Source organism: Eulemur rufifrons, chromosome 16, assembly GCF_041146395.1.
Source record: "Eulemur rufifrons isolate Redbay chromosome 16, OSU_ERuf_1, whole genome shotgun sequence".
NCBI lineage: Eukaryota > Metazoa > Chordata > Mammalia > Primates > Lemuridae > Eulemur > Eulemur rufifrons.
In genome coordinates this window covers 93,737,998-93,765,667 of record NC_090998.1, presented here as the reverse complement: position 1 = coordinate 93,765,667, position 27,670 = coordinate 93,737,998, and the positions used below count along the sequence as shown (strand labels likewise).

The 27,670-nt window shown below is 50.5% G+C and overlaps 1 protein-coding gene across 1 annotated transcript; it reads right to left on the bottom strand.

Moving 5' to 3' along the window:
- On the bottom strand, positions 1-26,213 carry GTSE1 (G2 and S-phase expressed 1). Its single transcript, XM_069490858.1, has 11 exons — positions 26,135-26,213; positions 19,814-19,871; positions 19,050-19,707; positions 16,408-16,572; positions 15,628-15,754; positions 13,071-13,436; positions 7,690-7,762; positions 5,026-5,265; positions 1,020-1,224; positions 360-569; positions 1-95 (listed from the first exon to the last, which is right to left on the bottom strand). Exons 1-11 carry the CDS (start codon positions 26,211-26,213, stop codon positions 12-14), a joined length of 2,265 nt encoding a protein of 754 aa, XP_069346959.1. The 3' UTR covers positions 1-11.
- Positions 26,214-27,670: the final 1,457 nt, after the last annotated feature.

Sequence of the window (27,670 nt, the reverse complement as noted above, 5' to 3'; positions counted from 1 at the left end):
TTTTGTTCCACTCAGAACTTGAGGAGCGGCGAGTCCACGTTTTCCTTGTCAGCCTCAGGACTCAGCTGGATCAGAGGCGAGCCCAGGTCTATGAGCTGCGAGAGAGCAGAGAGGAGACGGTGAACCCTGGCATGGCCAGGTGGCCCCTGCCCAGTCACACCTGCCTAACACTGAAGCCGGGGCTGGGGAGCCACTGCCACCTGGGGCTCGGTACCATAAAAACAACTCAGTAAACCTGGCTCAGGTGCATTTAAAAGAAATCTCTAAGGGCTGGGACCGCTGGCTCACACCTGTGATCCCAGCACTTTGGGAGGCCTCGAGCCCAGGCGAGTTAATACAGACCACCTGCAGCCTCTCACCTGCCCTGCTGCCTGTACAGGTTTTGCCGAGACGCTTCTGCCCATGTCTGGAGTGTTCATCATGAGGTCGATCAGAGGTCTGCTCTCCGGCCCCACAGGCCCACTTGCCTCAGGGGTGCTGCCCAAGTCGATGAGAGGGAGGTCAACCAGGGGGGTGTGCTCGGCGCTGGGAGTGGTGGTCAGCAGGTCCAGTTTGATATCTCTAAGAGCCTAGACAGGAAGACGAGATGGGAAGGAGAGTCTAGCATCTTCTTGCCAACCATCTTGGGAAAACTTTGCAGTGCTTATGTCCCCAAGTGGGCTGACGGTTTGGAAACTCAAGGCAGGAGGGCTGGGCCAGGCACTGGGCAGGAGGAGGCCTCTCCTCTGGCCACCGCCCGCCTCCTTGTCCACATTCCACCCACCAGCAGCCAACTCACCTGCTACCTACTTCCCTCTTCCCAACCCCTGATCCTTGTCGCTGTTGAATATACGGGAAAAGGTGTTGCTTTTTTTCTCTTCCAGAGATCTGGAAGTCCTGGCTGCCTCTCCTTGGGTCAGCTGGCATTGGAGGCCCAGTGCCACAGGACAAAGTACTGTAGGGAACCCCGCCAGAGGCTCCGAGAGCAGTGCCCACTGATCGCAGGGAACACAAGGAAGCCCGGGTCTGCTTCGGCCTACCTCACTCGGTGCCGGGGCTGCACGTGGCTCTGCTTCATCCAGAGTTGCTTCTGTGGTGATGCTTTTTGAAAAAGTAAAATCACTTTTTTCTGGAGAAAAGTTAAGTGCCTGAGGGACACTGGATGGAGGAGAAAAACTTCCATCAGGTGACAAGTCTGGGGGCCTGGCATCAACCTCTCTGTTGCCCTCCCTTGTTGGGTCAGTTCTGTGGGAGGAAAAAAAAAATCTTATAAGGAAATTTCTCCAAAATGCTTGTTTATTTGGTATGGCTCAGGAAGCAGGTCATTTTTGGAGAAGTGTCCTGTGATGGAGTCCTGGCCCTGTGCCAGCTTGTCAGCGAAGCCACCAACCGTGAGGCCTTCACCTTCAGCCCTGAGTCCCCTCAGCATAAAAGGTGGGCTGAGGGGTTTCTACAGCCTCCTGCAAGGGAGCAAAGACCACACGCAGGAACCCTCTGCAGCCTGGTCAGCTCCAGCCCACCTGGACCCCTGCCCTGGCAGCTTCCTCGAGGCCTGGCCAGCGCCTGGGCGGGCCTGAAGCCCTGGTGACAGCGGCATGGCGCCGTCCCTGCACTCTGTGGCGCACCTCACACCAGCAGACACTGGTCTCCGGCCGGACAGTGACGGGAGCACGTCCGGGCTTGTCAGCCGCCCTCAACACCTGTCCCCATGGAACTGATTCCCGGGAGGAAATGAAGGAAAGCAGCAGTGTCCATAAATTAAAACAGAATATCTTCTTTTTGAGTATTTTAAAAGTTTCACAACAATCTGAAAAAGAATTTTTTCTGTATTTATACTTACAAACATGCAAGATGCTTAAACACACATTCCTAACTATTACACGCCGGGTCTCGTCTGTGTTTTCAGCACGGCCTTTTTCCTTCTCTTTGCTGTTCCGCGCCCATCCCTCTCCCCTCATGACATGCACCTGGCTTTCTTTTCCGCCAGAGACTTCTCCATTCTCACAGAACTAAATAGGGACATACGTGGTCAATAACTATTGCTGGTGGATGTGTGAACATACAAAGTGTGTAAGGATATGTAATTTATAAATGCTACATATTTTTAACAGTACACAGGATTTTGTTTCTCGGCCGCTGTTTCTTTTGTAAAAGCAGGAACATTTGTCACACACTCTCTTTCCCCAGGATTCCTCGCGGGAATCCATCCAAGTCAGCTGGTACAACACTAACGCGTGGTTCTCACGGCTGCCCAGTCATTAACGTCCAGGCTTGGTTGCCATGACATCTCTGTACACTCCAACTGCAGTCTCACACCTCTGCCAGGATCTTGGGGTCAGAGTCATGTGTAATTAAACTTTGACGTGTTGACAAATGGCCTTCTAAAACATACGATCACAATGCACATTTCTATGAGCAGTGCCCTAGGCTACCTCTCTCCCACCTCCTCCCCAGTGAGTGAGAACTCGGACGCATCTACAAAGAGTTGTGACCTAGTTATAATTGGCATTTCCCGAACAGCAGTGAGGCTGGAATCTTCTCAGATGCCGTTGACCATCTGAGCTTATTCATATCCTTTGCCTGTTAGGTAGTTTTACAGTCAACCATTTGTTTATTGACTTCATTCATGGTCATGATAGCCAAAAATGGACACAGAAGACTTTACTATCTCCACAGGTGAACACGGCTATCTCTTCTCACCCCAGGGTTTCAGCAGTGATCCGCCATGTCTCCTGCCCTAAGCTTGTGCACACAAGTCTCCTACTTTTTCTTGTAACTTTAAGTCTCTAAGTTATCTGGAATTTATTTCTCCATGGTGTAAGTTGGGTCAGATTTAATTTTCCTCCAGATAGATGACAATTTATTTGTGTTTTTTAAAAAAAATCTATATTCATAAGGGAAATCAGCCTACCGTCTGCTCTTTTAGATGTTACACTACCTATGGTGTTTGGCTATTAAGATGAATTAAGATGAATTGAGGGCTGAGAGGGCGGCTCACACCAGCAATCCCAGCACTCGGGAGACTGAGGCAGGAGGATCGCTTGAGCCCAGGAGTTTGAGGCTGCAGTGAGCTGTGATCACACCACTGCACTCCAGCCCAGGGGACAGAGCAAGACTTCGTCTCAAAAAAAAAAAAAAAAAGAATTGAGGAAATTTCCACCTTTGTTTATCCATAGCCTGAAATAGTTAACTTTAAAAATCAGAATGATCTATCTTAAGGGTTACACACAACTCCACTATGACCTCATCTGAGCCAAGTGCCTTTTTTAATCTTTAATCACCTAAGCTCTAACTATGGCTTAATTCATGTTTCGTGTAAATTTTAGGAAATCATTTCATTAGGCTTTCAAATTGATTATCAGAGAAGTACAGGCAGTATTTCCTTATAATACCTTTAATTTTTCCTTCCTCCATGTTCAGTCTATTTTCTCAAGGCAGCTTTGTCTGGTTTTGTTCACCTCTCCCCACTGCCATCTGGGGGCGAGGGCGCTGCACCAGCGAGCTCCTCCGCCTCGGCCCAGGGTGTGGCTGGACCACAACTGACGGGACGCAGAACACTGATGCCCTCCCCGGGGCAGAAGCAGCCCCTGCCGGGTCAGGCCACCAGAACAGCACTGTCCAACAGAACTTTCTGCAGTGGTAGAAATGTCTGGTATCTGCATTGTCCAGGGCGGCAGCCACTGGCCACATGTAGCAATTGAGCATTTGAAATGTGGCGAGTGCAACTTAAAGAGCTGACTCTCAAATTTAAATTTAATTTTAATTAATTCAAATTTAAGCGGCCACACGTGGCTGGCAGCCTCCACAGCGGGGCAGGGCATATAGAGGAGTCCCCCGTGAGCTGCTATCCTCAAGGGTAGGGGAGAGGGCGCTGCCCACCCACTGAAGTCTTCAGTGGCCTCTTGGGGGCCAGGGACACAAGGCCCAGTAGCTTTCAGGGCTCCCACCCTGCCCTCGCCCACCCCCACAGGGCAGCCCCGCCCACACTCTCCACAGGCGCCCCAGGGTCCAAGGCCTGATGGGCCTCAGAGCACCAGATTTGTGGGACTGGAATGACAAGTGGACAAACGGAGTCAGTCCAAGGTCCCCACATTCCCCAAATGCCTGAGCCTTCCCCAAAACTCTGCCATGTTGCAGTAAGAGCACGGCAAGCCCAGTGCTTTGCCCATGCAACGTCCTTCACAGAGAACCTGCGGAAGCCAGGGCCCAGCAGCATGTTCTACCTGGGGGACTGCTCACACACGTATTTCCTGAGCACCTGCTGTGTACCCGGGCCTCACCCTCAGCTCTGGGGAAAGTGATGACAGAAGACCCTGACGGAAGGTCGCAGCTCTCGGGGAGCTCCCACGCTAGGCGAGGGGCCCGAGGCGTGTCCAGTGGACAAAAGCACACACAGTCCACATTCGGGTGGTGAGGGGAGGAGACCTGCTCTGAAAGGGCAAAGCCGGGGAAAGGGACGGAGGGCTGGGGTGGGCAGGTGGGGCTACTCTACACAGGGTTTCCCAGAAAGCTCTCTGGGGTTGGCCCCTGGACCATGACTTCAATGACGAGGGAGACAGCTCCACCAGGACCAGGGGAAAGCACATTCTGGGTGGCGGGGACAGCAGGGGCAGGCTTGCTGCACCCCAGCAGGGAGGCACATGGCAGTGCTGTGACAGAGAGGGCAGGGGACAAAGTGGGGTGAGCGGGTGTCGTCACCCCTGCTGAGAGACTCTAGGACCCAGCAGCAAGAACAGCAGTGATCTGGGAGCTCCTGCGGCACAGGCACCGCCCTGTGCAGCTCTGCCCGAAGGGCTGTCCCCAGAGGCCCTCACCTACCCCACGGTGTGCCCGGGGCAAGGCCTCCTCCCCCGTTTGCCTGGGATGTGAGGTGAGAAAAATGACAAAGGAGCAAGCAGGTGCCCTGCCTTCCTTTCCGCTGCTGAGAAGGGGAGCAAGATCAGCCCAGCTGCTCCCCGACAAGTGACCGTACAGCCTTCCTAGCACAAAAATGCTCCCGAGGTTTTATGCCTTTGAGACAAAGTTATTGCAACCTTTATCTCTTACCTCACTGCAGATTTTTTCCGGGGCACAGAGGACACTCGCCGAGCAGGCACAGGCAGGGGAGAAGCCAAAGCCCTGGGCATGGTTTTAGGGGCCGTCAGTGGGAGGGTGGAGAGGCGCCGACCGGCAGGCGTGGGCAGGGCTGACCCCCGTCTCGTACTCAGGGGTGTCCCTGCGCCGCTCAGCAGGCTGTGTGCGGCTGGCTCTGATGAATGTCTAGCAGGAGTGCTGTGGACGATGACCCTGGCAGAGACAAAATCGGAGTCTTAAGGAAAGATGACCTGAGAAAAACAAAATCTAATTATTCAGCCAATGTGCTAATGCAATGTCAAGTCTTTTGGTTTCAACATGAAAGATTCAAGCCAGCGACTCCTGTGCGAGCTCTGTTCTCTGAGGACGGGCTCCGACGTGGGCAGGACTCAGAGCTGCTGCCCACCCCCTGTGAAGCCCTGGCACGGGCTCCAGGACATGCCTTCGCCTGCTCTGTCCTCGCAGGTGACTAAAAGACAATTGATCAAACGTGACTGCACTTTACAGACAGTACCATTAAAACTCACTTCATGGAGGTTCAGAAGAGACCTAAGAATCACCTTCTGATGATACGGTAAATAGTTCCATAAGGAAGTCCGGACCCACAGCAGTGTCTCCCACATGCCCATTTGTTTCCAGATTTTAAGGTCGTCTGAATCCAACGTGAACACAAGTGAGTAAAGCAAGCCTGTTGCTTTCTTTTGTTGGTGATAAAGAAGGAAGCCGAGTCAACTGTTATCTGCTGTGGCCCCAATGCTTGTGCCCCTCAAATTCGCATGCTGGCGAATTTACCCCCAAGGTAGTGGTGGGCTTAGGAGGTGGGGCCTTTGGAAAGTGATTAGGTCATGGGGGCAGAGCCCCCATGAATGGGACTAGTGCCCTATGACAGAGGCCCAGAGAGCTGCCTTGCCCCTCCCCCATGTGAGGACAGAGAGAAGTCACTGTCTGCAAATCAGGCCCTCCCCAGACACCAAATCTGCTGGTGACGTGACCTGGGGCTTCCAGCCTCCAGAACTGCAAGAAACAAAGGTTTGCTGTTTAAGGCACCCAGTCCAGGGTACTTTTGCTTTAGTAGCCCGAAAGGACTAGGAAACTATTTTAAAATAAAACAAGTCAAGGACACACTGCCGACATGGAAGCCACAGAGGTCTGAGGATGACATAGCTATTCGTTCTAGTTGGACAATTGTCATGCTCCTTAAAAAGAGTCTGAAAACAAACTTGAATCAACATCAACTGGAAAACAGGACCACCCACGGAGCACTGGCAGGGGAGGGGTGCTACCAAGTCGAGCTCCTGCTCTCTGCAAAGTTCTGGATTCACCACCCCACTTCTTTTACTGCTAAGTTCTGGCAGCTCCACCACAAATTCCAGTGGAAATAAATAAAAATGCCAACAAATGTAATCCTCAAAGTAACCCAGGTTAAGGTGGGGAAACTGAGGCACTGAGGTGAGATATTAATAGTAGGTGACTGTCTGGCTGTGTCCTTTGCTCTTAACCATGTGTGAGAGGGCAGACGGCTTCACACAGCGACACGCTCAGCACGGGGGATCATTAGATCTGACCCCATGGAGCATGTGCTGAGCTCACACAGGAGGAAATCAAGGCCGAGTCGGCGACAGCCTTGTGGATGGCCCCAGGCTAGTGTGAGGTGGAGCTGGTAGTGCCCTCTCTGGTGTCCTGCCCAGGCTCATTCTGCCCACCCCGCCCTAGCAAGGTCCGGAGCAGTGCCCCGCCTGGCCACATGCGGATGCCAGGCCCCCGGCCCTGCAGCTGTGAATCCAGGGGGCCTGAGCCACCCTGCTGCCCCCCACCCCGCTCCACGCAGGAGACACGGAGGTGCAGGAGCTCCAGGGCCGAGGAGAGTGAGCGCGAGGTCTCCTCTGCCATGCCGAGGACGCAGAGCTGTGCTGGGCCTGGGCTTCAGCAAGGGGCAGTAAGGACAGCAAAGGAGGGACAGTGGCGGGGCTGGGGAGGGCCTGCTGTCCGAGTGACTTCCGCCCTCGCCTGGGCAGCACGTGCCGTGCATACGCACGTCCTCTCACTGGCGCAGTGTCTGCAGTGCTGAGCCCGGGGCCGTCCCCACCTGACAGATGAAGACACCGGGCAGGAGCGCTCAGGAACTTGCGCTAGGTCACAGACCAGGAAGCGGGGGCGGGGCTGGGATCCAAACCTGAGTCTGAACAACCGCAGGCGCCAGTGGTCTCCAACCTCGGCACAAACCAGAGCCCCTGGGAGGTTTTAGAAAACCCAGATGCTGGGCTCCGCCCCAGACCAACCGAATGGGAACCTCCAGGGCGCTGGGCAGCTGGAGCAGCACTGAAGGGGCTCCTGCTGTGACCCCTGTGACAGGGGTTCCTGTTGCCCACGCAGCCGAGGTGACAGCCACCCCAGCCCAGGGCTGGGAACCGCTGTCCTGCACGGTGTGCAGTCTCAGGGTCTCGGGTCTGCCGTGGGCACACAAGTGGCTCACACACCTCTGCTCAGTCCCTGCCCACGAGCCTGATGCCGAGGCCACGTGCAGGCCAGGTGCAGGCCACCACGTGCTCCAGACGACACTTGAGGAAGTCAGCAGATATTATACATGGGTCGTTCCCATGGTAATAAAAAGAAAGGAAGCTGAGCGAGGTCAATTACCTGCCAACCGACGTGCAGGACTGCGGCCGTTGAGCCCGCGAGAACTTGGGCGTTGCGCTGTCTGGGGATTCACCTAAGGCGGGAGAGGAAGCGTGTGTGCCAGTCAGAAACAGAGGCAGCGGCAGCCCTACCCTCTGGGCAGCTGTCCTCCAAACGACTCTCCTTCCCTACCTGGCGTGCAGGGGGCACCAGGAAGTGCAGACGGAAGGTCACACAAGTCTCTGTGGGGAAACCGCCAGAGGCAGGCGCGTGAGAGGGGCCCATCCCCCACCCGGGGACCCCAGCCGGTGGACGCAGGAGAGAAAGAGCCGTTTTCACGCCCCTGCCCGACCCTGGCTGCAAACCCCGCACAGGAGTGAGCGTGACTCCACAGAAGGCTTGTGCTGAACAAAGTCTACCTGTCAGACGGTCACCTGCACACACTAGACACTTGCCCACAGAAATGACACTACAATGCGGTCAGATTCCCAGGCAAGCTCAACAGAGCCCATAAATGCCTTCACTTCCCTGACTCAGGCCGTCACTGGGACAATAACAACACGTTTCGTGTGCGGGTGCTGTTTTACAGTTGGCAAAGCATTTCTGCTTGTATGACCTCACCTGGCACTCACAAGGGGACAAGGGCTGGCTCAGAGCACAGGGCTTCACCAGTGCCCTCGGGCCAAGGCCAGCACAGCCCCCAGACGTCCAGCTCACCCCCCGTCCCGGAACAACACTGGCTCCATGTGGGCTGGCTCACAAGGAAGCATGTCCCAGTGGGAGCCTGAGCATCAGCCACATGTACCTGGGCCCAACGCCCAGGCGCCAGGACCCCTGCAACATCCTGCTATGTCTTAGAAGCTGCCAAGAAAGAGGCTGTCCCCAGACCCCTCACCCCAGCACAGAAGGGGAGGGGCGGGGCCTGGAGCAGAGACTCCCCCTTAGCAGGTGCTCCAAGGAGGCAGGGAGGCCCCAGCTGCTGCTCTGCAGGCGCCCTGCCCTGGCCCTCCAGTCCTAAACAAACCTGCGCCAGCCGCCTGCCCCCTGCCCCTGCCCCCCAGGCTCCTGTCCCACGTCCCTGCCCCTTTTCAAAGCCAAATCTTCTCCAAAGAGCTGCCTGCAGTTGCTAGTCTGTTTCCCCTCTCTTATTCTTTTTAAATTATCTCTCTTAAAGTGATTCATGCAGAGGGTTTTTAAAAATGAAGGGTAAAACCTAAGGACAAGACAAGACTTCTGCCGCACCCACCCCTGCTTCCAACTTGTCGGTGATTTCTTGCGGTTTCACCTGCTCATCTCTAAATCACACACGCTGCTCCTTCCGCACAAGCCAGGCACCCCGCCTCCCGCCTCCCCACCCCAGACCAGGCCGCAGCCGCCCCTGCTGAAGGTCTCCCATGCTTCCCCCACCTCTTTTTTGTTTTTGTTTTTTTTTTACTTTGGAGGGTGGGGGGTCTGTGAGTACACTGTCCCGTAACCATCACGCCTCTCGGGTCACCGGCCCTGTGCCCACGGCGGTCTCCTCTGAGACCCAAGCTCTGCCCGCAGTGTTGGTCCCTCCTCACGGGCCCCTCCCTTCCTCCTTAACGTTTCCCGCTCGTCTGGGTGGAGCATGCTCTCCAGCAGCTCCCAAGGGTGGCAGGGGCAGGTCATGATTGTATCAAACTTTACACATTAAAGTCTCGTTATTACACCTCACAACTGACCAACGGTGAGTCTGAGCACAGAACCCCGGGCTGAAATCATTTCCTCCCAAAGTGTCAAAGGTGCCCCTCTACTGTAGCTTCCAACACTGTGGAGGCAAAGGGCACAGTCATTCTGAGTCTCAATCCTTTGTGTGACCCCGGGCAGCACAGAGTCACAATAAGTATCACTATCTGTCACTGGACTATTTTACAAATAACGCTGCTTGTCTTGGGAATATTTTAAGCAAGTGCATATAAGAAAGGTTCCATCACAGGGCACCGTTCACGTTGCCCCCAGACTTCAGCCTCTCCTCCGGTGACAGCCAGCGTCACAGACGATGACAGGGGTGCAGTACACTGCCGGTGCTCTCAGCCACCCAGTGCACATGCCACCATCTCCCAGAGCTTCGTGTTCCAGCAGTGTGGCTGCTCCCTGGGGCCTCTCCTTCAGCCGGTGCTGAGTCTGTGGGACCAGTGTTGACCCGTGATGAAGGACAGAACGTGTACAAGACACAGCCCTGTCCCTGGTGTTGCAAAGAAGGGAAGAGCAGCCTGCTGCAGGAAAAATGCACATTTCAGAGGCACCCGAGGAGCCATGGAGGACAGCCTAGCAGAGGGGACGCCAACAGGGATTCAGATGAGAAGTCCTGTGGCATCAAGCAGCCCGACAGCCAAGAGGACCAGCCAACAACTGTGCAAATACAGTCAGAAGAAACGTGGCAGAGGCACGTCCTGGCTTCCACATCTGCACACGAAGGAAGCAAACACTTGTGCACACACCTCTACGTGGCCTGGGCCACGAGGTGCCCCTGAAGAACCCAGCCTGTTGGAGCTCCCGTGTCTGCAAACAACTCAGCTCTCTGCTGTTGAAACCTAAACTTAAATCTCCAGCCGCGACTTCTCCTCGGAGCTTGGCTGCCTGGTCGACACCCCAGCTGCGGCCCAGGTGGCCACCCACACTCACCAAGTCCAAAGTGGGGCTGCGGACTGTCCCCCCCACGCCCGTCTCCTGCCCCTCCCTTTACCCTGAGCGGCAGCACCGCTGCTCCTGCCGGAACCCCAGGGCCGCTCACATCCTCTGCACGCTGCCATGCGGCGCCCTGCACGGCAGGCGGGCCGGAGCCCCCGCCTTCCCTCTGCCGCCAGCCTCATCCCACTCGGGTCGGGTGAGGCTCGTGCGGCCCTCCCTGCTCCCCCCCTGGCTCCAGGTCTGTTCTTCCCTCAGAGGAGGGATCTTCTGAAGGTCATGTCACTCTGCTTAAGACCCTCACAGGCCCTTCCGCCTGCACTCGGACTACACGCCAGGGTCCCTCCTGTGTCACCAGTGCTCCAAGAGCTGGCCTCGGGCTGCCTCTTGTCTTCATCTCCTTTTCCTCTTCCCTCAGTCACTAACCAGGCTGAGGGTGCTGGGTTTTGTTGACGCTCCTCTCCTTCCCAGTACGACATTTTAACTGGGTGCGGAACAAAGACAACGTGTCCCTGCACCCCACGAAGAGAAGTGTGGTGATCAACAGGACGTAAAGGGAAGTGACAGAGACGACTCGCAATGAGTGTCCTTGAAAGGCAGGGATGAAAGCAGGGATTCACTCTTCTTCGCCTAATCTGACTTCCTGCTGGCAGGTGAGAGGGCTGGAGCTGGCGCAGCCATACTAGACCATGAGGAAGAGAAGCTAAGCCCAGCAAAATCGCTGACACCATGGAGCGCCTGCTAGCTCTAGAATAGCTACCTAGACTTTCACTGAGAGGGAATGAAACATCTAACTGATTAAAAGCCAGTGTAACCCAACCACGGTAACCACATTCCTGTCACTCCAGCTCCCTTCTCTCCTAGAACTTGTCAAGCACCTTTCTGCCTCAGGACCTTTGCACTCGCCACACTCTGGCGTTTCCCACTCTCACAGTTCAGACCTCAGCTCGGTGTCACCCCTTGGCCATCTCAGCCATAGGGCCCACTCCACCCAAACTCCTCCCCCACACCCAGTCACGTGACACCATCCTCTTGTATTTGCTCCATTATACCTGTGATCCGAAAGCATACTTATCTGATAACATTTCATGTCTTTCCCTATTAAACGTAAATTCCGTGACAGCATGATCTCTCATCATTATTTCCCTTGTCCCTAAGAGGGCCAGCACATGGAAGGCACTCAACAGAACAGCTCATTCTGCTATGAAGGGACTCAAAATAAGGTTTTCAGGAGTTAAAGGCCACCTGTACCGGCCAGCAATGCTGATAACTGCAAACCAGCCAAGCCCCTAGAAAGCGGATCTACCGGACAGGGAGGCCTGAACGATCCCCTCACTGTGAGTTAACTCTGCACAATCTTGTGCATTGCACAAACGTGTTAGATTATGTTGTGGAACCTTTGCCAACCCCCCATCTACTACCTGCCAGATGCCGCACGGGGCAGCAGGCAGGACCCAAGCGGGGCACAGCAGTCTCACTGACTGATGGAGACGGAGACTGCAGCTCAGGAGGCTGCAGTGGCTGGAATCTGACGTCAAGCACCCGAAAGGAGGGAGCTCCACCGGGAGGAAGAGCTCTAGAAATCTGAGAGGACTCTCTCCAGTCTGCGGCTGAACACTAAGCAGCACACAGCCTCGGGTGAGACTCCCCGAGGTGGAGACAAGAGCAACCAGGGGGGACACTGAGCAGAGCTCACGGGGCTGAGACCACCCACCGCCGACCAGCCCGAGTGCAGAGACCTCGCCGAACACAGGACCTGGCAGGCCACGTGTTCGCAGTAGGGCTAAACCATCCCAAGGGTCTAGGCTAGTCTAGAACTGCCCCTGCAAAGCTTAAAAAGTCTTGAAAAAATCAAAGTGGTCTGTAATTTAGCTGCCAGTCAAACCACACTTAACACCCTAAAGAAAGACAACAAAATCCAGATATTCAAAAACGTAAAACTGAGACCATCCAGTAGCCGCCAATAAAGAGTTCCTAAACATGTAAAGACGCAGGAAAATGTGACCAAAACCAAGCAGAAAAAGTTGTCATTAGAAACAGATCTCAAAATGACAGGGAAGATGCAATTAGAAGAATCAGACTTTAAAACAACTATTATACATATGTTCAAGGATTTAAAGGAAAACATAAGTACCACGAGGAGAAATACGGGAAAGCTGTAACGTCAGAAACAAAAACCAACTGGACACCTTAACAGCAGAAGACAACGAGTGTGACCCCAACGCGTGGCACGAGAAACTGATGCCCAAGAAAAAGGCTGAAAGAAACCGAACAGAGCCTCAGTGACCCACAGGACGTCAGGAGGTTCCGACAGGCGTGGGATTGGAGCCCCTGGAAATAGATGGAAAACAGGAAAAAAATATCTGAAGAAATAATGCCCAACTTTTCCCAGATTTGATGAAAAAATATCAATCTACAGATCAAAGAAGTTCAAGAAATCCCAAGCAGGATCAACACAAAGAAAGGCACGTCAAAGTACACGACGATCAAATTGCTGAAAATAACGATAGAGAGAAAACCATACGGTGAAGAATGACACGTCACATACAGGGGATGGACACAGAGTGAGAACCGCCAGTGACCTTCATCCAAAACAGTGCAAGCGAAAGGACGGTGGGACACACCTTTATGTGCTGCCAGAGAAAAGAAAGCAAAGAAACCACCATCACTGCAACGAAATAATTTTTTAAACATTTAAACAGAATTTCTTCAATATTTTGAAAACACATTAAAATGTATTACTTATTACTTACCAATAGAAAACTTGGGAATTTTAAACTGACTTGTAGGAGTAGGCACAACCTTTGTCTTGGAATTTAGATAGGAATCTCGCCTTCTTATACTTCTAGTTCTAGTCAATTGAGAAGATTTTGACAAAATGGAATCAGAGTCCACCCCCGGGCCTCGACCTTCTGGAGTCTGGGGTTGGGTGGGGGAAGCTGCAGTGGGCATCGTGGGCTGCTCTGCTGCCAGCTCAACGTCAGCCCGCTTGGCTGGCCTGTAGGGTGCGCCTGCAGGGCCCGCCGGCAGCATGGCAGGCCCCGCTCTGCCTGACTTGCTGTTGTTTGACAGAGGCTGGGAACTGTTTGCAGGCATACTTGCAGATTCACTTGATTTAGCTGGAAGAAGAGACATATAAAATCTGGTTATCACTTAGGATTAAGGTATTTTAAAATTATGAAACTATTACACACACAAGTTATGCTATCTTTGGCAAATCTATCTTAAACATATAACATATGAACAATACTCTGCATGCCCATCAAGCAATGCCGTCAAACACAGGACAACCCAGGCCACTTGTGGCTTAGCTAACTGTGTTCTAAGGTACTGATTCTCAACACAATTACCAAATGTGCATAAGCATACATTAATTAAGTCTTCATTAATTATGCTGGTAACAGAAATCTACCCTCGTTGAGCGACAGTCTAGTCATATGCCCCACCTGTCTGGTGAGAGAAGCAGGCAGAGAACAGGGTGAGAAGACGCAATCATTACTGGTTGATTCCTTTAACTTACAAGGAGGGAATTGGGTTGTATTGATCATAAGCACTATTTAAAATAGAATAACAGGCCAGGTGCTGTGGCTCATGCCTGTAATCCTAGCACGTTGGGAGGCTGAGGCAGGAGGATCACTTGAGGCCAGGAGTTTCGAGACCAGCCTGAGCAACATAGCGAGAGCCCATGTCTATAAAAAATAGAAAAATTAGTGGGGTGTGGTGGTGTGCACCTGGAGTCCCAGCTACCTGGGAGGCTGAGGCAGGATTACTTGAGCCCAGGAGTTTGAGGTTGCAGTGAGCTACGATGACACCATTGCACTCTAGCCAAAGCAAAAGAGCGATACTGTCTCCCCCGACCAAAAAAAAAAAAAAAAATAGAATGGCAGAGAAACTAGGGTAATGCATACTCAGCTACTAATATACCCAGTATATAAGGTGATTTGATAAGAGATTCTTAAAGAAAAACTTTAAGTGAACAACTAATGCCACAGGTTATAGCTACACAGTGCACAACAGTTTTACGAGGTTCTTCCTCATACGAGATCTTATCTGATCCTAGTGGCTCTACTTGTACAATAGAGAAATATACATACACTAGGAGACCCACTCAATTTTTGCCTCAACCTTTACCAGAGGTAGAGATACAAAAACAGTAAATGAAAACAGTGCTGATGTACTGAATGGATACAGCAAAATACATCTCGTAACAACTAATTTTAAAGAGCTTCCATGTATTGAACATGCCAGGCACTCTACATAGCACTTCAAACACACAGGAACACACAGGAGCTATGTCACCTGTTTGTAGACAAGACACACACTTTTCTTAACCACTGAGTGGCAGAGTCAGGATTCCAAGTCAGATTCAAGAGCTCATACATTACACGTTTTGTGAACAAAATCCACACCACACTGCCCTGAACTATAGTAAAAGTGTACACAGCAAATACAATTTGAAGAGGATTTAGTTCTAAAAAGCAGGAAAGCGAGGCCTTGGCCTATAGCCTCCTGGGGTTTCTTCCCTTCACCACTAGATGGCAGCGTTGGCCTGGTAACATACCAATGTAGCCTGAACTTAAAACAGATTTGGGATTTATTAATAAATAGACATCCAGCAGTTATAGGCGTTATATGCCCTAAATTATCTGGGAACAGTCCTATTTTATTTTTATTCTATCTTTTGTAGAGACAGGGTCTTACTCTATTCTATCCTCCAGGCTGGAGTGCAATGGTGTGATCATAGCTCACTGCAGCCTCAAATTCTTGGGCTCAAGCCATCCTCCTGCCTCAGTCTCCCAAGTAGCTGGGACTACAGGTGCACACCACTGTGCATGGCTAATTTTTTTATTTTTTGTAGAGATGGAGTCTCACTATGTTGCCCAGGCTGGTCTTGAACTCCTGGCCTCATGTGATCCTCCTCCTCCCTGGGCCTCCCAAAATGCTGAGATTACAGGCGTGAGCCACTGCACCCGGCCACGTCCTATTTTAAAACCTGTGTCTGATGCCATTATCATGAGGCTGGGCCAAGTGCCTGTGTTCTCAGGCATTAGGTACACTGTACGTCTGTTTGTACCCCCTAGACTGAGGCCACCTGAGTCCCTTCATGGGAGGGACTCACTCTGAGGGCAAGCAAGATAGTCTTTTCCCTGACTGGTGTCCAGCCCAGTCCACAGGACAGAGCAAGCCCTCCAGGGTGTACTGCTGAGCCTAAGCCGTTCTGAAAAGATAGCTTCCAAGGAAGGCACGGGGCAGTGCTCCAGGCCCAGCCTGGCTAGATGTGGGTCTGAGCACGAGACGCTGGCCACTCACCTTTGCCTACTGCTGGCGACACAGACACACTGGACGCCACACTCGAAGCAGATCCTGAGAAAGAAGACTTCCTTGCTAGACTGCCAGCACAGCCAGGTGGTTTTAACAGGGACTTCTTCAGCCCCAGCTGAGACAAAATGTAAAAAAAAAACAAAATCAGCGAAGATTTCATTATCTACCCACTACTCATTTCTGCAAAAGGAGGAGTTTGAAATAATTTTTAATAATTTAGTAATTATCTTGAATTTAAAGAAAAAAGGCAAGCAGTACTTCTCAAAGTCTTCAAACCCTGCATGAGCACCACGGGGAGGCGCTAGCTAAAACGCAGACTTTGGGCCCCAACCCAGACCCCCTGAGTCGGTGGCTGTAGGGCCCAGATTTGGGCAATTTTAGCAGAGCACCAGTGACTCTCACACAGAGCTCGGTCTGACTCCTATGCCAGAAGCTAACTGGCAAGGATGTGGATGGTAATCTCTCCATTTTCAAAACATCGACATCGCATGTTATCTGCACAAAGGCCCCTGAGGGAAGCAGGCATCCCCGTTACAGACAAACTGACTACCGGAGACCTTGCCTGTGTCTTTTCTCAACCCACATGGCTCCCAGTGGCGGGGGCCAGCCCCCAACACGCACTGCCACGCAGGCGTTTCACCAGGCTGCCTCTCGTGAGCTACATTTTTAACCGTCCTAATTCGACTTTAATCAAAGACGAATCTCTTGTGTCCAAAGCTGCCACCCTATTCCCATCGATAACAAGTCGCACAGCCCTGGCCAACTCACCTTGTTTGGAACAGGGAGCAACCGCTTGCCTTGGACCAAGTGGCTTCCACCGGCTGGCGGGCCAGCAGCACCCGGAGCAGGCCTGTCAGGGAGCACATCCCTGCGGCATTCCTTTCCATTTGGGATTTTCGTCCCGGAAGGACTAGCTGGTACCTCTTTCTTGGGCTGAAAAATTGTAATTTGGACTGTGAGAATCGTCTAATCTTTAACAACGTACAGAGACACTAAGGCTGCGATGCAGAGCAAGCCAGGCACCATCTATCTTCCCAAACGCCTCACGTGCTCCTCAATTCATCACCTAGACGGAAGGGAACAGGGCAGTCCACTCGCTCCACCAAATCACTGTGGACAAGAACGATGATGGATTTCCCTTCCTCATTAAAAACAATGTAAAATCACATCAAGACAGATAATTAATCGGAGAGAGAGCCTCTAAAGCTATTCCTCAGTCGGGATCCTTATTTCAGGATGGTAATGAGGAAACTGGCTCTAGTTACACAAATTTTAAGATGCTGTACAGAAAGGACTCGTCCATTAAACGGTCATCCCTCTACCAGAGAAGCTGCTCGGCTGCAGTAAATCTCCTTGATCTAGTACCGAAAGCCATTTTCTCTGGCCAGCAGAGTCAAACAAAGGATAAATTCCTGACATATTTAGGGACAAGGGCATTCATGGGACTAATCCATGCTTACATAAATCACCCTCTAACAGGACAGTTAATGAGGTCACAGCAATAAGCACTCGCAGTAGCAGGGAGGCAGCACGAACTTTTTTCCTCTCTAGCATTTTTAAAATTGAGATATACTTTACATAATCATTTTATTTACTTTTTAGAGACAGGACCTTGCTGTGTTCCCCAGGGTCGATTCAAACTCCTGCACTGAAGCACTCCTCAACCTCCCCAGCCCTGGGCAAACACTCGGCCACTCCATCTCTGTAATTTGCCTATTACTGCCATTTCACATAAATTCAATCATACAATACGTGACCTTTTGTGTCTGGCTTCTGTCACTGAGCATGTTTTCAAGTGTCATCTGTGTGACAGCATGTATCAGGACTGCATTTCTTTTTGTTGCCAAAAATATTCCACTGTCTGAATACACCACATTTTATTTATCAGGTGATGGACATTGGGGTTGGTTCTACTTTTTGGCTATTACGAATGACACGGCTTTGCACACTTGTGCATAGGTTTTTCTGTGGAAATACGTCTTCAATTCTCTCAGGTATATACCAAGAAGTAGAATTACTACTAGTAACTCTACATCTGACTTTCTGAGGAACTACCAAACAGTTTTCAACAACGGCTGCACCATTTCAGATTCCCACTAGCAGTCTATGAGGCTTCCAATTTCTCCACATTCTCACCAACACTTGTCATTTCCTGTTTCTGCTTCCTATACCCGTCCCGGCAGTTGTCTCTAGGTGTTACAATCAAGTGGTCCTCGCATGAACGAGATGTGCCTGTGATCACTCTAGAAGTGATTACCTTTTCCGGAGAAACTCGCAGGAAATGGTGGGGGTTCCCAAGTGAGCTCGAATGCAGCTCAGCTGTGGGACGGCGCCTCGCCGACCGAAAACCAGCTATCTGGTCCCCAGGACCAGGAATTAGGGGAGATACTATGATGGGTCCAGAACAGCCAAAATTACACCACAGTCTCTGCCCTGAGTCCACGTGTGCTACGCACAGCAAGACCCAGCCCACTCTCATTCTAGAAACATCACTTTTAGAGATTTACATCCTAAATGGTCTCCAGAAAAAGGAGTTTATATGACCAGAGGGGTAAGCCCCCCATTATTCAAATCGGTGGGGCTCAGCATGCCTACTGGTCAAGGGCTCTGCATGGCGGATGCACTTTCAACCCATTTCATTTTGGGGCTCCTCATGATAGGGGGTGGTCAGGCGGTTCAAGAGATGGGCTTGTGGAGGGGAAAAGGGAATTTCTAGGCCCTTGCTGAGCATTTTGCATTTACCTAAACCTCCTAACTACCCCATAAAATGTCATTCTTCTCTAACTGTTGCCCAAGGCAGGGAGCAGAGCTGGGAAGGGCTACAGGGCAGGGTCCAAACTGCCCTGCCTCCCTGCAGCCTCCCCTCTCCTGAGCAGGAGCCAGGGCAGGCAAACCTGGGAGCAAGCGTGGTCCGACGTCCATCCTTCTCCCGCCACCCCCCAAGCTCCAGGACCCTCAGTTTCCCAGAGTTGGCTGACTGCACCCTAAAGGCACATCTGTCAACTGCCACCTCCTCTTAAAGCCCAGGAGAAAAGCAATGTAAGCTAAGTCACAGTCAAGCGGCCATCCCAGCGGAGGGGAATTTTTGGAAAAGGCTGTTTGTTAAAGCAAATGAAATCCCTAATGGGTGGTGCATCCCGTGTTGTAACAAAGCAAAAGGAAGAATTTGAACAGAATTTAGGAGGAGGTATTTTTAAGTCATCAAAGCCCTGCCCAAGCCACCCCAAAATCGGCTCCCCTTCTGACTGCCTTTCACGGCCTTTGCATTCCTGCGCTCCTGAGTCCTTGGAGCTTCTACACTTCCAGGTCTTTCCCCAGGTGGTTTCCACGGGGGACATAAACCGAGAGGGCTAAGAGGCAAGGAGTGGCTTGCTCCCCAAGCAAACGTTCTGCTGCCCGGTTGTGTCTACCTTCTCCATGGCCAAGTGGACGTGTCTTCCTCTAACAGATGAAGCTTGGGGCAGCTGCAATTTGCTGGTGACTTTTCTCTGAGTCGCTGCCTGACTCGGAGGCAGTACTGCTCGGTGAGCAGTACTTGATTCCCCCGGCAAAGGCTGAGAAGGGTGCGGCGGCCCCTGTGTCTGGGCGAGGCCAGCCTGGGCAGGAGAACTCGGTGGGGCCAGGCATGAGTCCGGCAGCGGGGGCTCACCCGCAGGGGGCCACCCGCCCGACAGTGGCGGTCCCATCAAGGGGCTGTCTGACAGGTAATATGTCTCCCTTTTAAGCGATTTGGGGCTTTTCTTCATTTCCTTTTCTTCCTCAAAGAGGCTTATTTTCAATTTTGATTCCTGTATAAATCGTTCCACGCCTTGGCTCCAGGGGTCTTTGGGCTGGGCAGCTTGGGCCGCCTTGCTTCTGCTGTTGCTTTCTATCCGCAGAGCCAGTAAGTGCGCTTCTTTGTACACTTCCACAAACTTCTCCCCCGTGAGAGGGCTCCAAGTACCGCAACTTTCAGATGCTGGCAAGACAGGCCGTTCGGGAATTGGATTATTTAATTCCAAGCTGGCAGCAATACATCTTTCTTTATGTCCAACAGGTCCAAAAAAGACTTCGTCATCTTCATTTGCACTATTTTTAAAGAAAAGCATTTTTAATAATTATTACAGTGGCATTTAAATGAAAGACTACTGAATGTGGTATGCTCAAGGCGAGGGGAAAAATCTCATTTGTTTACCTTGAAGAAGACAATGAAAGATCAAAGTCAAATTTTTCATCGGCCAAAAGACGAATGTCTGGGGGGAAAAAAAAATCCACTGTTACTTTAGCGCTGAGGTTGATTAAGAGAAAAATATTACCAGTTTCTATAGCTATCAGAACTACTGTAAAATTTTCACCTCCAAAAATGTAATCTATCATTATTTTAATTTAGTTATTTTTCATGGAAGAAACTAAATGATCTTATTTTTTCCATTTTCTTTTTAAAAATTGCATCAGCCATTCTGTGTCTGCTAAGCCACCCGAAAGCATAAGTCCTCACTTTTCAGATATAATCTAAAATGCATTCACTGAATCATTCGACTAGCTTTTCAAGAAGAGGTAAGTCATTTTCAGGTATACAACATTTTCAAAAGACCACCTGCCTCAGCTCCCCTAGAATTAAACTTCCGTCTTACAAGCTACAAAACACCTATTCATCTTGCAACAATGAATTCAAATATTATCCAAATGCACAGTAGGGACTCGGTAAGTGTGTGTTGACCGTCATCACTTCTGGGGAGTCCTTCCTGAACCCCCAGATAAAACTGCACTCTGTACGCCCCCAGCCACATGTGTACCATGGCTGCCACGGCCTGTTCATCAGCCTGACTCTCCACAGGCCACAGGCTCTGGGTTAGTGGGCCTCTCTGCAGGGGCAGCTGCTTCCTCCTCCCCAGGCCAGCCCCCCAGGCTCCCCCAGCACCTGGACCTAACCTCTACTACTGCATTAGCCTCTGGAAACACCTCTTGACCCTTCCATGGCCCCAACCAGACTACAGGTGCCCCCAAGACAACAAATGTCTAACACTCCTCAAATTCTCCAATGTCCAGCTAAGGGCCTAGACACTTAGCAAATATTTATTGAAATGCACTGAAATAATATTTCTATACTGTAAAGTTTATACTCTCACAAATCATGCCTTATTTGATATTAATAAACAATGTGGCATGCTTATCAAAATCATAAAATTTGAAAATATCCTAATTAAGTCCCAATTAATCAATTAAATAGGCCTAATTACCTAATCAAGGAAAAGGTAGAAAGCACAAATGCACAAAAGAAGTGAAAGGGAAATACCCACAGAAAGAGGGAATTGACAGATTCATAAGTTGGTTTGTTCAACACCATGCACATAAACCTAAGAACTTGGCCGAAATGGATAATTTTCTAGGAAAATTTATTTTTGTATTCAAATTATATAAATTTATTTATTTATACAACTGACTCCAAGAGAGACAAAATAATCTTAATAGCTCAATAGATCACAAAATAACTACAAAAAATTATTAGAGAGCTATCCTCTTCCAAAAAGCAAAGTCTACACTAGTTTCACAGGATAATTCTATCAAACCTTTAAAGAACAAATAATTCCAATACTATTTACAATGCTCCAGAGGATAGGAAAAAATAAACCTTCCAACTCACTTCTATGATGCAAGCAAGCATAAAGTTTGCCCAATAAAGAAAGCTACGGGCCGGGCGCGGTGGCTCACGCCTGTAATCCTAGCACTCTGGGAGGCCGAGGTGGGCGGATCCTTTGAGCTCAGGAGTTCGAGACCAGCCTGAGCAAGAGCGAGACCCCATCTCTACTAAAAATAGAAAGAAATTATATGGACAGCTAAAAATATATATAGAAAAAATTAGCCGGGCATGGTGGTGCCTGCCTGTAGTCCCAGCTACTCGGGAGGCTGAGACAGGAGGATCGCTTGAGCTCAGGAGTTTGAGGTTGCTGTGAGCTAGGCTGACGCCACGGCACTCACTCTAGCCTGGGCAACAGAGTGAGACTCTGTCTCAAAAAAAAAAAAAAAAAAAGAAAGCTACAGACCAGCCTCACTTATATCAACATGAAAATCCTAAACAGGAATATTAGCAGAGAATCCAGCAACATATTGAAAGAATAATAATATATTATGACCAAGCTCACTTCATTTCAGAACTGTTAGATGATTTAATTTTACACAATCTAGCAATATAATCATTATATTACTAGACATAAAGAGAAAACCGTATGTTTGTCTCCATATATGTTGAAGAAGCATATGATAAAATGTAACATACATTCTTGATTTTAAAGGCTCTTAATAAAAAGCAATATATTTTATCATATGAGGAAATATGGATTTCAACCCAAAAGCCAAAATTAGGTTCAGGGGGAGAACATCAGAAGTATTCCTTCAAAAGACAGGAATATCTATCAGCTAAGATCAGCTAACTTATGCTGAAGTAACAAACAATCCACAAAGCTCAAGTGGTTTAAAACAACAAAGATACATTTCTCACTGGGAACTATACGCCTGCCGAGCACAGGCTGGGGTCCCGCTCCCTGGCCTTGACACTCCAGAACCCCAGTAGATGGCGCCTCCACCATCAGGAACACAGACTGGTCTCCGTGGCAGCAGGAAGGGGAGAGCAAACTCCACACTGGTTCTTAAAGACTTCCACCCATTCACAACATTCTAGTTTCATCGGGCCAAGCCTAACCTTCAAGTAGACAGGGTGTGCAATTCTATCACATACCCAAAAGGGAAAAAAATCCAGAAATACTAATGAACAGCACTACCATTTACATGTAAATTAACCCATAAGCCAGTATCAGACTGGAAACTACATGCAATCCCACTAAAGCCAGCCACGCGGCAATGACATCTCTAAGCACCACCACAATTCTTAACGTTGCTCTGGACATGTTAACCAACACAATTAGACATGGAAAGAACGTGGAGATAAGATTATCATGGTGCAAAGATGTTATGATTATAGACATAAGGAAAAAAACAACCGAAAACTATCATAAATAATAAAAGGACAAAAGAATATGACTGAGAACAAAATTAGTACACAGCAATCAACACCTTTTATATCTCCAAAGACCAGTTAGAAGATATAATGGAAGAAAAGACTTCACTTACAGTAGCAACAAAAATTACAAAATACCTATGAACACACCTAACAAGAAATATGCAAGATGGATATAAAGAAAACTTAGTACCTCACAAAAGTCACATGTCGAATAAAAAGAGAAGGTGCACTATTCAATAAATGGTATTGAGATACGCCACACAGTCCTTTGGGAAAAAATTAAGTTTGCTCCAATCCTCACACCATACCCGGACGAATTCCAAATAAATCAAAGACTACTTAATTGAAAAAAAATGAAACACTAAAGGAACAAGAAACCATGAGCAAAGCGTTTCATAACCTGGGAGTGTGGCGGTCTAACTAGGACACTAAACTGGAAGCCATAAAATAAAAGATCAATCTCCAAATACATACAAATGTGAAACATCCCTGCATGGCAAAAATCACCACAAGCAAAGTTAAACATTTCACAAAGGGCTAATTTATGAAGAGTGCCTCCAAATTGCTACAAAACAGACAAAAGATATGAACAGATAAAATTCACAGAAAATAAAACAAAACGTTCTTAAATATATGACAAGAAGTTGTTCAGCCTCATGCGAAAAAAGTAATTAAACTTACCCTGCGATTGGCAAAAACCAAATTTTTTTTTGTCTTAGCAATTTTTTTCATATGCAGGTAACAAATAATAGCAGAGGTATAAAAAAAATCCATAAAAAGTTTCATAAACTATAGGCAAGGCTGCGGGAAAACAGACAATTCCTGCACCACCAGGAAAGGAATAAATGACCGCAGCTTTAGAGGGTAAGCTGGCAACACCTACCAAAACCAGGAATGCACATCCCTCTGATCCCACAAGTCTATTTCTGTGAGCGTGTCCTTCTGGGAACGAATGCGTACAACGATGTATATGACGGCCATTTATCGCAGCATCATCTATAACAGCAAGAAACTAGGCACAAACTAAGTGTTCACCCACAACTGATGAAATAAATGACGGTACATCCCCATGATGCACACTACATAGGTACAAAAAAAAAAATAACGTTCTTTATACACTGATACACAACAATCATCAAGATAAATCAAGCGTAGAACACAGGATGCAGGACAGGGCTCTGTGTGCTGTATAAAAAGGGGGACGCGGTCTATACTGTGCACATACTGGCTTGCACTTGCACAAGGTATGTCTGGAAGGACACCCAAGAGACTGATGACATCCATGGTCCTTGAAGGGAGCAACTGGGTGACTGAGGGACAACAATAAGAAGGAGATGGTTCACTTTTTACACAGCCAAACCTAGGAAGTCAGTTTTATAGGTCACTTCCAGAAACTTCCAACTGTCTGGTATGGAAAGAAGGACCCTGGACCGGGAGTCAGGGAAGCAGTCTTCTACTCCAGGCTCTGCAACTGGCTCCAGGTGGCCCTGGACTGGCAGACTTGTTCATTCTGCAAATGCTTGAGCACCTGCAAGGGGCCACGTCCTCCCCGTGTCAGGCAGACCTGCGGCACGTGGCGCCTGCAGGCAGTGTGGTGAGAGGCTAACGTGGAGGTGGGGACACCTCTGAGAAATAATTGTGCGTGTGTGAGGAACTGGTCAAAAGTCACAATGGCTGGAAGAGGTGGACACATAGGTCAGGTCAGATCCCGGAGGGTCTGCAAGCCATGGCAAGGAGGTTTTATTGTACCTAAGTGCGACAGGAAGCTATTGAAGGGCTTTAAGTAGAAGAGCATTATAATCTAACTTGTGTTTTCAAAAGGTGACACTGCTGCTGTGTAGAGTGTATCAGCAAGGAAACAGGCAGTATCTACTGAAGCTACAAATGCACATATTGGCCAAAATGAAGACTATACAAGTAGGAGCAGGTGAGATAACGTGGCTGAGACCAAGGTGGTGGCACGTGGATGAAGATGGAAAGAGTCTGTAGATGGACCAAAGATATACACCAAAAGTGGAAATGGCTGTAATTGGTGACTGAGTGAATGCGGGAGGTTCTCAGGCTGGATGGCTGGGTGAATGGAAGGGCCATCTACTCTGATGGGAAAGACAGAAAAGAAGAGGTTAAGAATGGACTCTTGAGAGGGGGCATGTTGAGTTCCAGGTGCGAGGGATTCATGTGAAGAGGCCAAACAGGCAGGAGAATATACTAGTCCAGAACTCAGGCTGCGCAAGACAAAACAGGGGCACACCAGAAAGCAGATGAGGTGGAAAGTCATGGAAATGATGATGGCCCCTAGGGCGAAAACTCAAAGAGATCCCAGACCAGGTCTTGGGAAAGATCAGCTTCAGAAGATGGGAGAGGAGGGGGAGCCTGCAGAGAGACGGAGACAGCCCAGCCAGGGAGGCAGAAGCAAGACCAAGAGTGCCTCAGAAGCCCAGCAAGGGAAGTTTCCAAAAGAAAAGAAGGCCGAACGAGACTGACGACACAAAGACAGAAAAGTGACAAGAGGTTTGGCAGCATGGCAAGTCCTCAGTGACTGGTGAAAGCAGCCTGAATGGAGTGGTGAGGACAGAAGCTGGAACTGGAGGGGCTAAGGAAGGAGGAAAAATAGCAGAACAAACGAGAAAGCTCTGGAAGTTTGGCTCAGAAGGAGGAACACAGCAATGGAGAGGCAGCGGAGATGTGGAGAAAGCGAGATAAGGTAACACACGTGCGTGTCAATGATGAGTGTAATCCAAGCGACAGGCAAAGAGCAAGGAAACGAGGGAGGGTGGGGGAGGATGAGGGAAGGAGGGAAGCCCACAAAGGAGCGAGGGGGCGCAGCGGGACATATCTGAAAGGGAGGGTACACCAGGACAGAGGAAGGGGTGCAGAAGCAAATACCTTTCTAGATACAATTAAGAGACAATGATGGATTGGCAAGGTCTCCAGGACCATTTCTGCAAATGGAGGTGCTAAGGACACTTGGGTACCCAGCCTACTGCCTCACGTGGGTGTTGTGAGGACCAAAGGACAAAATGGTATCAAAATGTTTGAAGAGACAAAGAGGGTAAGGTATGGCCTTTAACTCATTTTGTGAGGCTGTCCTCTCACTTTGATACCCAAACCAGACAAGGACTGAAACAAGGGAAAGTTACAGGCCAGGCTCACTCACTAACATGATCTCAAAGATCCTAAAAACAAGTCTTAGTGAACAGAAACCAGCCACAAACAAAAATTGGCCAATTCAACAAACATTTGAGTGACCACTAAGTTCTAGGGCACGAGGGACACTGCACTAAATAACCTGACAAGAATCCCAGCTGTGAGGGAACTTAAAAAAGACGGTGGGGGTGAAAGAAAAAAAAATAAAGGCGAGCACCGTGCGTTTCATAGGCGCAGAGCACAAGATGAGCGACGAAGGAACAAATAAAATAAATCCTTAAGGAAACATTAAATCAATCTCCATCTCTCCTGGGCTCCCTGAATAAGAGCGCTGCAGTAGGGAGGACCCACCTTCCTTCTCAGGAACGTCCGTCTTCGCGTCCCCTGCCTGGCTGGCTGAAGGCACATCGCTGCCGCCGCCCCCTTCCATGGAGAGAACTGTCAGGAAGTCACTGCGGGGACGAAGGGGCCGAAAGGTGAGCAGGGCAGGCCCAGGGGACCCGGGCCGGTGAGGCATAGCAGGGGCCGAGAGCCAAAGGCCGTAGCCAGGTCAGGGAGACGAAAAGGCGGCGCGGCGGCCACTGGGAAATGATCGCAGCCCAGGGGTCCCCAGAGACCTAGCGCCACCAGGCCGGCGGCTGCGGGGGGCGGCGACCGGCCCAGTCAAACCCAAACGCTGTGGGAAGGAGACAACGGAACTCCTAGCGCGCGGGTCCGAGAGCCCGGGCACCGCTTGCCCCGGGCAGCCCCAACCTCCCTTCCTCTCCGAGGGAGGCGCGAGGGCCCCTACGGCCCCCGGCGGCCCAGCTCGAGCCCAGGCCCGCCTCAGGGCAGCGCGCGGCCCCTCCCCGCCCGAGAACGGCGGCACCCCGCGGCACCCGGCGCACGGACCCGCCCGGGACCCTCAACCGAACCCTCATACCCCGAGCCGCCGGTGGATGATTTGAGACGCGCCTCCGCCAAGGATTTAAACGCGGCACGGGGTGCGCGGGGCGCCCATTGGTCCGTTTGAAAAGAGCTCCGCGGGGCTGTCGGGCGCGGTGCATCCTGGGGGTCGTAGTTCGAGCGCCCGGAAGAGGAGCCCAGCGCGCGCGCGCACTACCTCCGCGCAGCGGATTGGCTCTGCACGGACATCGAGGAGCGCCCACCGGAAGTCCGTCCGCTGCCCTGAGGGGCGCACTGGGCGGGAGCTGTGTCCTCTTGCTTCGGTGGCAGGCCAGGAATGACGGATGGCCAGTTCATCTGTATGATTAAAATTGCCACCTAAGGGTGTTGATGTGAAGACTAAACGTAATAGGTACACGCGCCTGCTCTGTAAAACTGCGTGTCAGTTACTATTAATACTAGTAAAAGGCGCAGCCAGCACCAGGTGACCCGGAGACCAAGAGAAAGAAGCATCGCCAGAGCTCCGCAGCCTGTCTAGCCGGAGCGGGACCGTCGCCCTCGGCGGGCTTCCCCAAAGAAGGGGTGAAGATGGCCAGAGGGTGTGGCGGGCATCCTGGGCTTTCTAGGATCGGAGAGGGGAACCTAGAGGCAGGGGCCTGGTGATGAAGCCTGCGTTGGGGAGTACACGTTTGGGAAGCAGATAGGACGCCCCTGACGTGGAGAGGCGAGCACAGGACTGGTAGACAAGTCAGTTGGTGGCAGTTTGAGACTGACCTCACTTGAGCCTTTGCCTGTGAGCCAGTTATCAGTAATACCCCCCTCAGGGGTTTGAGGGTCGAATGAGGGGCCCCACCAGGGCAAAGTGTCACTAAGTGGTAGCTCATTATCCTGGACAGATGGAGAAGGATGCAGGTAGGCGCCTGGGATAACTCATAGGGTGTGCCCTAGGAAGGATGGAACTTTGGGAAGAGAGCACCATTTTCAGAGATGATGATGAGCTAT